The following is a 14934-nucleotide window of genomic DNA, read 5'->3' on the forward strand; positions in this document are numbered from 1 at the left end:
TCTTAGCTCTGCTGGAATGGCTCTCCAAAGTAGAGGGCAGATTCTAAATTCTCCATATCCCATGAGGACACGTTGAGAAATTGAAGAATAGTAGATTAACTATCAGCAAACCTGGAATTAATGTTGCATCACGCAAACCACTCCAAGAGGCAATAAGAGTAGTGTTTGGGAGGTCAGACATCTCTCAAACCACAGGGTGAAAATTTTTCTTGACTCCCAGGAGTAGAGAACAAGAGAAATTATGGTGTCAGGTGCTTGTGAATATGTGTGCTTAATAGAGGGAAGGATTATAAATTAGAGCCTACATTGATGGGCACAAAATATTGTTCGTATGGTGTTCTCTGAATTTCCATTGACTAAGTACAAATAAGAATCCTTAATAAATATTTATGCCCACCCAAATACATAAATATTTGCATCTAAGTCACATATGCCCCTGTTTTGCAAGATTTTTAAATGAATTCCCAGATATAACCCATGGAGAAAATAAATGTAGGTAAAGTATGTCCCCCTAGTATAGTATATACTTGCAGCAAAAAAGCACATAGTTTATTTTGTCTTACCTAGAATTTTACAAAGTTGTCTACTTATGGGCTCTTTGATTTTTCTAACACATAAAAGTATTCTGCAGAACTAGTGTTTCATGGAACAGCTTAGAAAACTCTGCCTCTTCTAACAAACCTGGACTTTACTATGTCTACCTGGAATCAGGTTTCTGAAATAGAAAATGACAGGTTTTACTTCAGCCATTTGGCCTCAGGAGATCTTTCTAAGGAAAGGGGACAAGGGAGAAAGGAAGGAAGGGAAAAGGGAAGGAGATAAAGAACCATAAAAGGAATCCCTTCTCTTATCCCTGTTTCCCTTCCCTTCACCCCCACCTATGCGTATTTCTTCTCATGGAAGTTCCCAAGAGCTCTGTTATTTTAATATTAATTTTAATATTATTTTTCACTCTCAAAAGTCTTGCAAACATAGGTATTACTAGTCTCATTGTACAAATGAGAAAACTGAAGCTCAGAGAAATTCTCAAAATTCTCCTCATCCGATGACCAAGATGCTTACTCTTCGCCCATCAATGAACAAACTTGACTGCTAGAATTAATCACCAGGTGAAATAGTTTCTTAACAGATTTTTTTTGATTGAGCAACAATATGCATGGCAGTTGGGACACTGAATTTACATTTTAAGAAGTGGTGATAATATGTGAAAAATATGTGATTAATGTGAAGACCCTTGGCTAATGTCAGTTAAAGATGAGAAAGAACTAAACATGATATAGTTATATATTTCAAAATGTATGTCACTGCACAGGGACAGATGTGTTATTTCAGACATGAAACTTGCTCATACACACTTTTTGGCCATCAGATAATTGCATGGGCATGGCATTGTGTCATCCATGTTATACTATAAATTAGATGGATATGATGTCTATTCTCAAGAAGGTTGCTGTCTAAGAAGAATTAACAGTATATCTCATACTTTGATATTCAACTTTTTGCTGAAGATTCGCAAATGTATGTGCATTGAAAAAATACTACAATTGTATACCTTTTTTCTCATTTTAAAACTCAGTAACTTACAACATTTTCTGAATCACCTCATCATTCCAAGTGACTATGAAGACTCTCCAAAAATGTATCTCTACCCTTTATTTTTTTCCCTAACTCTCTTTTTCTTGGTGTTTTCCATCAGTGTATGAAACAATTGTGTACACCTGCCAGGTAAATTCTTGTACGTTTCCAAAAGGGTAGACACTAGTGAATCATTCAGTTCCAAAGACATCAGAAAACTATCTGGACAATTAATGGTATTGTCACGTATACTTTTTCATTAAAAAAATTCTGTACGTTAAAAACCTCCAGACATGAAAACATAAACTTTTAAAATTAATAAAATATAGTGTAGATTATTCCCATTCTTAGCTTACATTTTTCTTATTACAAGACTTCCTATATAATTCAAGGTAAAAATTCAAGATCTCCTAGAATGTAATTCACAGTAAAAATTACTGTTCAATTTTGGGAACACATTTTTGTCTATTGAACTCATTCCAGATATAAGCAGATTTAAACCATGGGATTACTTCATATTTTTCATCTGAGACTCAGGTTATATTGATGTAGACATACATTACAGCAACAACAAAAAATAGTTACACTGCTGTTTTGTGTATTATTCTTTGTATGCCCTTTGCCTGGTGAATACTCTGGAAAGCTTTACATACGGCCCTAACTCTACGTCTGTAAAAACGGAAAATACTCATATTGATATCATAGTCTAAGATATCACCTTGAAAATTGCGGCATTCATTTTTTAAAATATTTCTGTTAAATATCAAAGTTAAAGTGGTTGATTTATTTGATCTGAAATTGAAAATGATGAACATATTTCAGAGGTGTGTGCAAGTTGAAAAATCCTACAGGTATACGTGAGGCATTTCAGATGCTTTAGTTATTAGATTTTATGTCTTCTATTGTGATTTTCATCAACAGAAAATTATATATATGTATATTATATATATAATCATGGAGATTTGTGATCAGATAATACTACTAAATGCTTCTTATTGTACAACACTATCAAATTCAACTGGTCCCTATTATTTTTCAAATCTATTTCCTAATCCATATGGCTGCCACATTAGAAAAACCTGAAAATGCTTTACATGCTTTTGTGGTCTCCACGACATTTTTAAAAATATATATTTGGTAGAAAATTTTGCTCCAAATTACATCTTCACTATTTATCAACTCTGTGATCTTGGACAAGACAGCTATTCTGAGTCTGAGTTTCTTTAAGTTGAGCTAATAATTCCTATGTGGCTAGTTGTTATAAAATTTAAACAGCGTTTGTCAAAGTGCCTTGTAAAGTATTAAGCACCATATACATGGAAGTAAAGCATTTTGTATGTTACATGAGTACATACATGCATCTCTCTCTGCCATTCTGTGTACATATATATGAATACATATATTCTGCCAGCATCATCATCATCACCTAGGAAGCTTTAAGAGATTCAGAATCTCTGCATTATCCCAGACCTACTGAATCAAAATTGGCATTTTAAGATAAACAGAAGATTCATATTAATGTTTGGAAAGCATTGCTCTGTGTGGTCTAGTGAGAGTGAGACCTCTCTCTCTCTCTCTCTCTATCTCTCTCCCCACAAACACACATATACATGTAGCAGCCAGAGAGCTAGGCAGTGATACCAACAAAGGAAAGTAGATTTATCATCTTGAGTGGATAAAAGAACAGCCTAGAATGCTACTTCCTATTTTAATTCGAACTGACCTTCAATAGTAATAGAAGGGCAAAAAGTATTAAACGGCTCATTCCTGGAATGGTGATGACAGTCCAGAATGAGGCAGAATGGAACACTGCACTGAAATTTTGACTAAAATAATCTAAGAAGTCCCATCCAATTTTGTAATTCTACCCTACATACACACTCGCGTATTTACAGATATATACCCTAACCACAAATATTCTATTCCTATTTTTGATCTATATCTTTAGATCTATTTTGTATGAGCCCAAAACTACAGATGACAGATTTTTCTCTTACTTTCAAGCTTCAAAACATGGCCTTCTAACACAATAATACTATATTGATAAAATCTAGTGTTAGTTTTCAGAAACAGTATAATTTGCATTCCAATTGCCATCTCAGTGACTATTTCATTATTTGCAGAAACTATTAAGAAAAACATAGAACATTTGAAATATTTTAGTAGTGCAGTTGAAACTCACCATAATCACCAAGCAAATCCATTAGACATGTGAACACCACTGTCATTCAACCACAGATAAAAGAGTGGTTACCAGGCTTGTCAACGCAGTCATTTACTAACACTGAGCTTTTGGCTCATGACAAAAGATCTAGGCAAATATTCTTGAAGGTATACTTATTCATTTACATGCTTTTTGGTTTTGTTTTGTTTTTGTTTTTGATATACAGAAAGCTGTACATATTTAATGCATGCAGCTTGATGAGTTTGAAGATAAGTATACACCGTGAAACCATCACCACAATCTATACCATAAGCATATCCATCACCTCCAAAGATTCCCTGCCATCCTCTATTATTATTTTGTGTGATAATGTAAATGATCAGGACCCTATGGGGCTTTCCTGGGACAGACCCCTCCCCCATACCCTCTGTTTTAGCTCCTAGCATCTGATGCACATTTCCTGAGTTTTTCAGATGCTTAAACCACGACCAAATGGAAGAAATTAACTACTTGATGATCATGAGCATGTAGCCTGAAACTTCTGATGCCTAAGGGTTGATAATGTTAACTTCCCAGTTACCTCAGTATCAACCAATCAGAGAATTGTGCATGAGCTGATCACATACCCTGCAACCCCTCCCCTCCCCTGGCCTTTAAAATGCTTTTCTGGAGCCCTGCAGGGAGTTCAGGGTAATTTGAGTATGAGCCACCCGTTTTCCTTGCTGGGCCCTGCAATAAAACTTTCTCTGCTCCAAACTCTGTTGTTTCAGTTTGTTTGGGCTCACTGTGTGTTGGGCACACAAACTTGCGTTTAGTAATAATTTGAGCACTTAACCTAAGATCTACCTTCTCAGAAAAATTGTAAGCGTATAATTCAGTATTGCTAATGATAGGCACTATGGTGTACAGTAGATTCCTAGACTCATTCGTCTTGCATCACTGAAACTTTATACCTGTTGACTAATAACTCCTAAGTGTCCGCTTCCCCCCAGCCCCTGGCAACCACAGTGTGTTTAGCCACAGTGGAAGAAAATAAACCTAAGACATGCTTTTATCTTCTTTGAAGTTTGTGAACTAAATAAAAGAATATGCCTCATTGATGCATACTATGACTGTTTAGGGAAAGCATATCATTTAGTTGGTTTAGTTTTTACTACATACATTTTAGTAAAAATGATGTTATATCCATGTTAGTTGTCTACACCTTGATTTATCGTATTACTAAAGTATTGGTTTTTCAAACTTGTAGATGCTGATATGTTTTCCCTTCTTCCCAGAAGCAATGCTCCTTAGATCCACTTCAGCAGGACGTTTTCATACACTGATGATCAAAAGAGTCCATGATACATGAAATCTCAATGCTGATCATTAGGTGAAACAATTCAAAACTCACCTCTAATTTACATACCTTCAGATGAGACATTATTGACAAAATTATGAATAAAACCGACCCTGGGATACCCAAGAAGATCATCCTTGAATTTTCATTCTCACTAAGATGTTGCCATGGTATTGATGCTCTTTTATTTAAACTTAGAAAGAAGACAATAGAATTTTAACTATGCCATGAGATGCATTAACGGGGGTAAATCAGGATTTTGGAATTAACATATACACACTATTATATATAAAATAGATAACCAACAAGGACCTACTGTATAGCACAGGGAACTATATTTAATATCTTTTAATAACCTATAATGGAAAAGAATCTGAAAAAGAATATATATATATAAAAAACTGAATCACTTTGCTGTACACTTGAAACTAACACAACATTGTAAATCAATTATACTTCCATTAAAAAAAGACAGCTACAAGAATATATTTTAAAAACTGTTCTATGAAAATGTTCATTTTCATCAAATTTTTCCTCCAATGAGACTCTTCTAGATTATGCTTTATTTAAATTTTAATTGAAGGTTTACAGATTTGCAGTTTGTGCTAAGTTTAATTTCTGTTTCACGAATTCTGACACTTATTTTTAAATCATTACTTTGTGTCTGATTTACCACATTTTTTGCAATGCATTTACCACTTCATATAAATTATACAAAGTAGAGGTTTGGTCTGCATCAGCTCTCAGCCACTGCTGTACAAGGCTTTTGGAAGGAAAAAGGAGAAATGATCCCATCTCTGAAGCTCATTTGGGGAGAATACTATATAAATTTGTTCTTACTGTAAGGTTGAAATTAATCTTGATTTCCTGTCAAATGTACAGGGATTTTACGATATAGTTCATAATAATGTTTAATTCCTCTAGGGTAGGAGTTAAGATAAACAAGTCACTGACAGTGTTTATCTATAAATATAGCAGATGGTGTGGGACTGAGGTTGATTATTAACTCTGCCGACTTTAATTTCATGGTTATAAAACACAGTAAATCTCACTGTTTATAAAAGGTGGGAAAGAATCTCCAATGGGCTTCAGTAGCCAAGAAACCTTCTGTAACATTAATCTCTCTAACTGATATTTGGTATCCTCCTAGGGTGCAATATTTAAGATTGTGGAGTGACTGCTAGTCACATTAAAATTTTCACTGGGATCATTAGCTAGCATTTCTGTCATTGATCTATTATAACTTTGTTAATGAGTTCCATGTGAGTGAAATTTAGTGAATGAGACAATTCTTTCTATGCCTTGCTAGGTGAATGTTTAACAATTACTTTAGGCAGTTATATATCTAAAAGATAGCCTAATTAATCAAAATCATACCTTTTTTCTTACACAAAGATGAATTGTAATACCTAACTAGGCAAGATGTACTGAATAATCAGCCAGTGTACATTATATACATTTACATTTAGGTAATGAATCTGCCTAAAATATCACAAAATGCCATAAAATTTAAAAAGAAACAAAATAATTTATTCTTAATATTCCAATTTATTTAAATGTAAGATTTGATTATGATCACTTACTTCACTAAAAATCTGTATGCTTAATTTGATTGAAATTAATTCTTCCCCCAAAAAGGACCACTGTTATAAAAATGGTATTATTTGAAATAGCTCGATTTTTCCATTCCAACTTTCTGGTGAATAACAGAATTATTTCATAACCACAAAAGTGAAAAAAAAATCATGACCTCTACCTCTATTGTTTTTACATTCAGAAGAGGTTGATTTTTCACTTCCCAAGAAGGTCAGACTTTTATAAATATAGGATAATCTGATATATGAGTTGGGGATTAAAACAATCTTGAACTAAAAATGTCTTAACTGTGTTGGAGGTCAGACTCCTTGAGAATAAGTTTTCAGTGACAAAATCCTCAGTTACTTTTCTAGCTCTTGTATTGGGCTGCTTCTCCTGGACCCACCCTGAGAGTTTTATTACTGATCTGAAACAGTCTGGCTCCTGTGCTTTCTACCAATTAGTCTCAGCACAGATCTCAAACCTTGACTTCCAAGGAGCTGGCTTCTGACAACATCAGCCCTGGGTGGAGAGAGGCTGAATGGAGCTGTTGGTAATATACCTTCTCATCTCCTTTCCTGTTCAGAGCCTCCTGTCACTCTTGTCATTGGATGCAATACCCTGCTATTTGATACACTCACTTCCACAAAAAACTATCCACTCAGACTTAGACTTCCAGGTCTCAAAATGCATGAAACATCTATAAAAGACAGCAAAGGCTCTCTCAAGTGGAGGCTTTGTCTGTTCCCCACCCCCTTTTTTTAAGTCTCAAAGCCCACCTGAACCAATTATCATCAAAGAAATTGATTATTGTGTTATTGGTATGTTTGGCATTCATATATGTATTGACTTGAATCAAAACTAGGGATGATTTCACTTCAAAGTTATCAATAAAGTCAACTAAAATAGTTCTATCAGTTAAGTCTACGGATTACATCTTCTTGTCTTATGAGTTGTGATGTGAGGGTGGAAATGTGTTTAGAAAAACATGGTCGAGAAGACAAGGGCCACAGAATGGAGGATCCCTTCGGTAAGGCAAAAATAGGTAAAAGCAATAGAAAGTGAAGGGGCTAAAAAAGGGAGACAGAATAGGGGAAATAACAAAACCGGATATTGAAGTGTCTAGGTAGAGAGGCAAACAGTGTGATTTGTTTAGGGAGTCTCCCTTACGTACTTTAAGAATTCATAAATACTGTGGGTCTTAGGGAAATGAGATATTGTTAAAAGCACATTCAAACAATCACTCTTGTAAAGAAGGACTCTTTTTCTGTATCACAATGGGTAGCCTTAAATTACTGTGCTTTTTTTTTTTCCTAGTCTATGTATAAGGTACAATGAGCTGTCTTATAAAATGTAATCATTTTCCTAGTCATGGTTTGGGGGAAAAAAAAAAGAAGAAAAACAACCACACAACTTCTATTATGAAATTATTTGATTAAAGGGTGAAAAAAAAGCTGTTAAAATTGAATAAAAGTACTCCCCGTTTCACACAAATCTATCATATCTTATTAAGATAATATCATAGAAATAAAAATTGTTGCCTTATAATACAAAGCAAATTACAACCCACAGGATAAAGATAATGCATGACTTTTAAATACTTTTATCTCATTTTCATTATTTTCTTTCAGATTATCTGACACTGCATAATGTCAAAGGCATTGCATTGCATAAAGGAAAACATGCAAAGGAAATAACTCTCAGCGGATTTCATTCCCCCTTCAATGGTCAGTGAAAAATCCATCCTCTAAAATATTTTTAGTATTTATTCTCTCTAAAAATCTAGTAATTAAAAAAAATCTTTTGTTTCTAGAAGTCATCTATGCTGTCATGTGCATGGCAGTCACCTGTGGAATTCTCCTCTTGGTGATGGTCAAACTGAGGTAACTGGATGCAAGCCAGAAGGGAAGGGCTAGAAAGGGGCCAGCCCTGTGAAAGCAATTTCACTATGGCAGAGCTTACCAGGGCCGAGAAGGAAAGCTTCTCCATTAAGACTTAGGAAACCATTCTTAATGTGGGATGGGCACATGAAAACGTTACTCTGTCTTCATACGTAAGGTAAATGTGATCACAGGGATTCTTTCATGTTGCATTTTATAAGCACATATGCATTGTTCTCCCAATGAAATGGCTCCCAATCATTCCCCTGGTTTTCCTATAAAATCCAGATTGAACTTTGCTGCATTCCTTAATCAGATCACTTACAGGATTAATCAGCTCATATAATGGACCTGCTGTGTACTTCATACACTTTATACTTAACTGAAAATTTACTCTTCACTCTAATTTCTTATATGCTAATGAGCTTTATTCATATTTTACCATGTAGTTATTAAATGAGACATGTAATGAGGCCTCACTGGGTATCCTTAGAAAGACGTATTACTATTGCTTGATGTTAATTCACTCTTTCCAAATCTTCTGTTTCCTTGGCTGCCTTCATTGTGAATGTGAGACCTCAGGTTAGAGAAACATCAACTTCTAGATTCCTACATGTCTAGGGTTTAAAATATTTCTACTTATATAACACTTACAAATAGATATAAAGTGGTGTTCAGTTGCTTAGTTTTAATTTTTAAAAAACCCTCATATTTAAATATCAATGCTGTTCATTTGCTTATTCATGATACAAATGTATACAAAATGGAATACAAATATTCCATCAAAGAGGTATAATTTGAGTATCATAAATGTTAATGAAGAAATATATATATTAAGTGTATATATACATATATATTATATACATACACATAAAATATACTTATCAGTAAGATTAGGCCTGAGGGCAGCAGAGGTGGTGGACATTTCTCTGATCTCATGACTCTCAGAGAAGAAGAGTCAGTAAACTTGATGATGCTTCTACACATATGGTTCCTCAGACTCCAAGGCTTTGATGACCAGACAGATCAAGTGCAAGATTTAGTGGGGAAGGTGTATGGTGGTACCAAGGAGTTGGGCACGTGATGAGTGTGTGCCCTGTCTACAGACATTCAAACTTACTTATTTTTAAAAGTAATCCCAGCTAAACATATTCCCTTGTTGGACCCAGCTCCTCTAACTGTTTAATTTAATGCTGACCAATATCAATACCAAACACACTGCTTCTCTCCAAGGCCTTAAAATTGTATTTGTATGAAAAGATATTCTTTGAGTTCCAAGATATAGTTTAAAGGCCAACAAATAAGAGTCAGTTTCAAGGGGGAAAAAGAGCATTTGGAATTTATTAAACGTTCCTTTATTTGGTTTAAAATATTTGCGAGCATGGTTCAGTTACTGGGCCTGCCTAGATATTCCATCACAGAGGTATTGTTTGAGAGAAGCACCAAAAACTTTCTAGCTTAGCAAAAATCTTAAAGGTTTTCAATCTTTATTTTTTAGTCACTCACTTAATGTATAAAGTTCACATCTGCCACCTTGGTTTTTTTACAGATTACTGTTGTGCCCCAGGTAGATGAGGCCTATATGGCTACTCAAAATTTCCTATATATCAGCTGTTATTTAACCTCCTTTCTTGCCCGCAGAGAAAGATATATTTCTTTACTGGATGACAATAGGAGTGTTATAGGCAAAAATCTTGAATTGACTCTAATATGTATTTAAAAGTAAATCATTCATATTATATATTATAATATTTTTATTAGTTATAATATCATATTGTAATGTATTATAATTATATTATACCATTATTATTATATTACATTTAGTTATCAATTATTTTCCACGCAATTTGAATTTGATCCTTACATGTAATCTGAAAGATCCAGACCCAGGGTTAAGAAATGACAAAAGTAAAAGCCATCATGGAAAGAAGGAACAAAACAAAACAGAAGCATCAGTAACAACAAAACCTGTGTTACTTCACATTGGAGATCAATAATACCTTCTTCATAAAGCAGGCTGCTTTCCACTCACCTGGTGGGCAAGTCTAATCCATGTGAATACCTTCTGCAGTAAAGATGAAGGATTTTGCATTTGCTCCATGTTATGCTACATTAAAACAGCCCTAAATCTTCAAAGAAATTTGCAGCAAAACCAATGATTAAAGTTTAAATATTTGAGAAAAAAGACTATTTTTCTTTTTGAAAATGGTTACTTGGAGATCATAGTTAAGTGCATGATAGTTAGAAAGACCATAGAATATTCTACTTTTGAAACTTTACATTCAAAAACTTAATTATCTTCCCCTCCAGGCATAGAATCCAACCAAAAAATAAGCACAGACACATTTTTTAAATCCTTAGAATAGCATACTGTTAACTTTTACTTTTACTTTTATATAGAACCTACAGAATATCAAGTCAAAACAAGAGACCCTTCACCAATCCAAATACCTGGAGGACTCATGATTCATTGAGAGTCACGAATAATTAACAATCACTTTCTTTAAAGCAAGTCTTTGTAGCCAGTCAGCGGAATATCCTATCCATTGTCAACAAAGAAAATGTTAGGATGGATTTAATGATACTGGATCATTAAGTATGTTCATGTAAGGTATAATAATTGGAATGATGTTAGATTTGTTTTTTCTTAGGAAAAATTCAAGTATAAATTTACAGTGGTATCTTTGGACACTAGTATAGAATTACAGAATTACCCTTGAAGGCAAAAAATAGTGTTATTCTAAGCTACACTCTGCGTGGTTTGTTTCATAGTAAATTTGAGTCCATATAAGAATAATTTGTTGTATCAAAATATAGCATTTTATAGTTAGCAGAGTATTTTCTGATCAGTTTTATAAATACCTATTAACTTGCCAAAAGGAAACTGCTAATAAAAATAACCAGTATATGTGTCATTTGTATATCCATTTCCAAATCATCAACTACATAATTAGCATTAACTTTAAGTTTCTAAATATATTTGATTAGATGATTAGTCTTAAAAATCGGAAGTGATATCTTTGGATTTTTGTAATTTGAATACTATTGAACTGTACTTTGTTAACTTGATGTTTTTATGTCATGTTCATAAAGATGTAAAGCAACTACACTGGCCAAAAAATCCATGTGCATTTCAATGATATATTTCATTTGTAAATTTAATTTTTTCCTATGCTAATTATTATGAACTTCTGCAATAATAAAGTAACATGATAATTGTTATTTTATATATTGTTACTATAATGTTACTTTTGGCCTGATTTGACATCAGAATATAAGTGTGAATAGAAAATTGTGGAAAAGATGTTTGTTAAGTTGTTGATACATATGTGCTTTTTAACTCTCTGCAATCACATTATACCCATTTCTAAGAACACACATGAGTTAGTTTTATCTGTAGTGACACAGAGACTCAAATATTCAAGAACAGGAACATATATTTAGTGACATATTTACAATTAAAGGTCAAACATTTTCTACCTGTTGGTATCAGATCTATTGCTCTTCACTATACTTCAGATCAAATTGTCTACATTAAATCAAATTTAAAGTTAACATATGGCTATGTTTACTTGGAGTAATGGAAAAGCCATCCTTTATCTTTTCAAACAGGGAAGAATAACTTGGTGAATCACAAAGCTCCCTCAAGGAGCTCTCCATATTCCAGTGGCTGCTAATTCTCTTAGTTATGTGAAGAGAATGTAGGTCTTTCCATTTCCAAGTCACTGCCATTTATTGCAGACATGCTAATGCCTAGGAAAAGAACTGTTCCCTAGAAAACAGAGGAACAAAGTCAAGTTGCTTTTAGAAATATGTTTGTGTTGAGCAGAAAAGGGGGGGATGGAGTGTGAAGTAATAACTAATAGTTAAAGAGATTAAGCAATTTCTCAAAGTCTCACACTAGTCAATATAAAAATTAGTAATTGAACACAGATATAGCAGATTTTAGAATCTTTTATCTTAATTCCTAAACTCTACTGCCAATCACTTATCCCAGCTGTAATTGTGTCATTTTTGTACACAAACAACCAGGAAATACCTGTTTTAAATATTCCTCTCTGTTGTACCATCTGTATCAACCTAGATAACATGTCTAGTAATTAGATGCTTTTACCTGTACTAAAATGTCTTAACTGAAAAGGAATACATAATATTTCGTATATCAAGAGGTCCAAAGCAGAACATCTCAAGGGTCGGTTGACTTAGCAGTTCAGTGATACCTCCCAGGACTCAAATTTTTCTTTTCCACCCTTTCATAGTCAATGAATGACTGGCACAAGTCAGACTTTATAAGAAGACATGGAAATATAGGAATTCAAATTGCCATAATTGATAGTCTAGTCCCTGAATCACCTGAAGAAAGGGTGAATTTCCAAGTAAAATCAGAGTTCTACTTAGCAAGGATAAACAGGAGAGGAATCTTGGGTAGATAGTCAACAGTTTCTGCTACAAAAGTCTAGACTATCTCCTTTGTAAATTAAATGATGTCTCTCATGACCTCAAACAAATAAACTGAACAGTTTGGGCTTAAGTTCTATTTTTCATTGGGCTCTTTGGAACTAAAGAGCCCAAACCTAAAACAGTGTTTCTCAGGTTGTCAAGGAGCTCAAGTTCTACCAATTCAGGATTCTTTTTCTATTCATTAACGAACACAATTCGTCTGGTAGAAAACAATATTGGTTGCTTTGTGTAGGCAAGAACATTTCATCTTCCAGTGAATCTTTTTCCAGAAACATGGAGATCATCCATTCGTTGGCAGGGGAAACACTTGAAGGCTGTACTACTGACCGTCAAGTTACAGGATCCAGTGAGTGATGAGGTAAACACTACTGCCTGGGTTTTTTGTGGGGACTGCCATCCAAGCAGAGGTGCACTTCAGAGGACTCATCTGTGTTGGGAACCTCTGCCTCAGTAGCACTAGAAAGTTTAAATAAATGTTTCCCAGATTAGTATTAGTAGACAATGTATTAGTAGACAATGTTTCCAGATATTAATAAAATAAAACATCAGGGGTCCCTGATGCCAAATAAGTGTACCATCAGGACAGAAGGGTCATGCTTAGAAGGTAAAGGTGAGATACAAGCTATGAAGAAAAACGTTGGGAAACAGAATTTCCACAAAGAGGAAATTCAGAAGTTATAGATGTTCTGCTAAGAGCAAGCTTCAGAGACACCTATTCTTTTGGGGTCATGCCATCAAAATTATTCTCTGCGAACAATAAGCAACTGGACTAAAACAGTAGAATTTAAAGGTATTCAATAGGAAAACAAAATTTGTTAATGCCCCTGATACCTCAATAGTAGAAGTCTTCCAATGTTTGAAGATCAGTTTTGAGGTATTTGGAAGAGCGAAAAGGTTGATGGGAATATGTTGTCTAGCATTTCATGTTTGTATTGAAACTTGTTAGAACTGGGGGCGGGCAAAGGGGGGTGTAGGAGTGAGGATGAGGAGTGAGCAGAAGGGGGAGTGCTCAGCATTATTGGCGGAAGTATTGAAATTCACGAGGATGGTTCATTGTACAAATTATAAGGTGTATTCCACCCATGATGGTAGTTCTTATTTCAAGTGTACAACTAGGTAATAAAGAAAACAAAACATCATTTTACACATTCATCTGGCTGTCTTACAAATACTGTAAATTTTTCATCACGGGTATTAATCATTTTCCATATTTTCTCCCTCCACTCCTGCCATCTTTCTTTCCTCTAATTTTTTCAAGTTTCATAAAGGACAGGAGGGAAACAACCTCAGGAAAGGAGAAATCAGTTAGCTGCAGAATACTGTAAAATAGCTAACAAAGAGGCACCGCCCATAAGAACATTTAGATCCACGCTTTTAGTCATTTCACATCCCATTCTCTTTCACAAATGCATTTCAAGTGAAATAACTTATAAAGTAACATAAGTACATTCCTTATCTCATAAGCCATCAGCCTGAAGACAATTAGACATCGAAGGTGATACCACCTCACACTTCTGAGAATGGCCATCATCAAAAAGAACAGAGGTGAGTGTTGGTGAGAGTGTGGAGAAAAGGGAACCCTCCTGCACTGTTGGTGGGAATGTAAATTGGTACAGCCTCTATGGAGAACAGTATGGAGGTTCCTAAAAAATTAAAAATAGATCTACCATATGATTCAGCAGTCCCACTCCTGGGTATATACCCAAATGATATGAAACCAGAATCATGAAGACATATCCACACTCCCATGTTCATTACAGCATTATTCACAGTAACCAAGATATGGAAACAGCCTAAGTGTCCGTCTATGGATGAATGGATAAAGAAGATACACACACACACACACACACACACACACACACACACACACACAGGAATATTATTAAGCCATAAGAAAAGGAGAATCCTGTCATTGGCAACAACACGGAGGGAACTTGAGG

General features: G+C 34.5%; 1 protein-coding gene across 1 annotated transcript in view; it reads left to right on the forward strand.

Annotated features, from left to right (window-relative positions):
• GFRAL (GDNF family receptor alpha like) overlaps window positions 1–11007 on the forward strand; it is a 54846-nt gene extending 43839 nt beyond the window's left edge. Inside the window, 4 exon segments of the mRNA XM_089919872.1 lie at window positions 8285–8380; window positions 8467–8536; window positions 10934–10955; window positions 10957–11007. Of these exon segments, the coding sequence (XP_089775998.1) occupies window positions 8285–8380; window positions 8467–8536; window positions 10934–10955; window positions 10957–11007 (239 nt within the window).
• Window positions 11008–14934: the final 3927 nt, after the last annotated feature.

Source organism: Delphinapterus leucas, chromosome 10 (genome assembly GCF_059928025.1).
Source record: "Delphinapterus leucas isolate spDelLeu-1000000601 "Yukka" chromosome 10, BTC_Dleu_Yukka2, whole genome shotgun sequence".
NCBI lineage: Eukaryota > Metazoa > Chordata > Mammalia > Artiodactyla > Monodontidae > Delphinapterus > Delphinapterus leucas.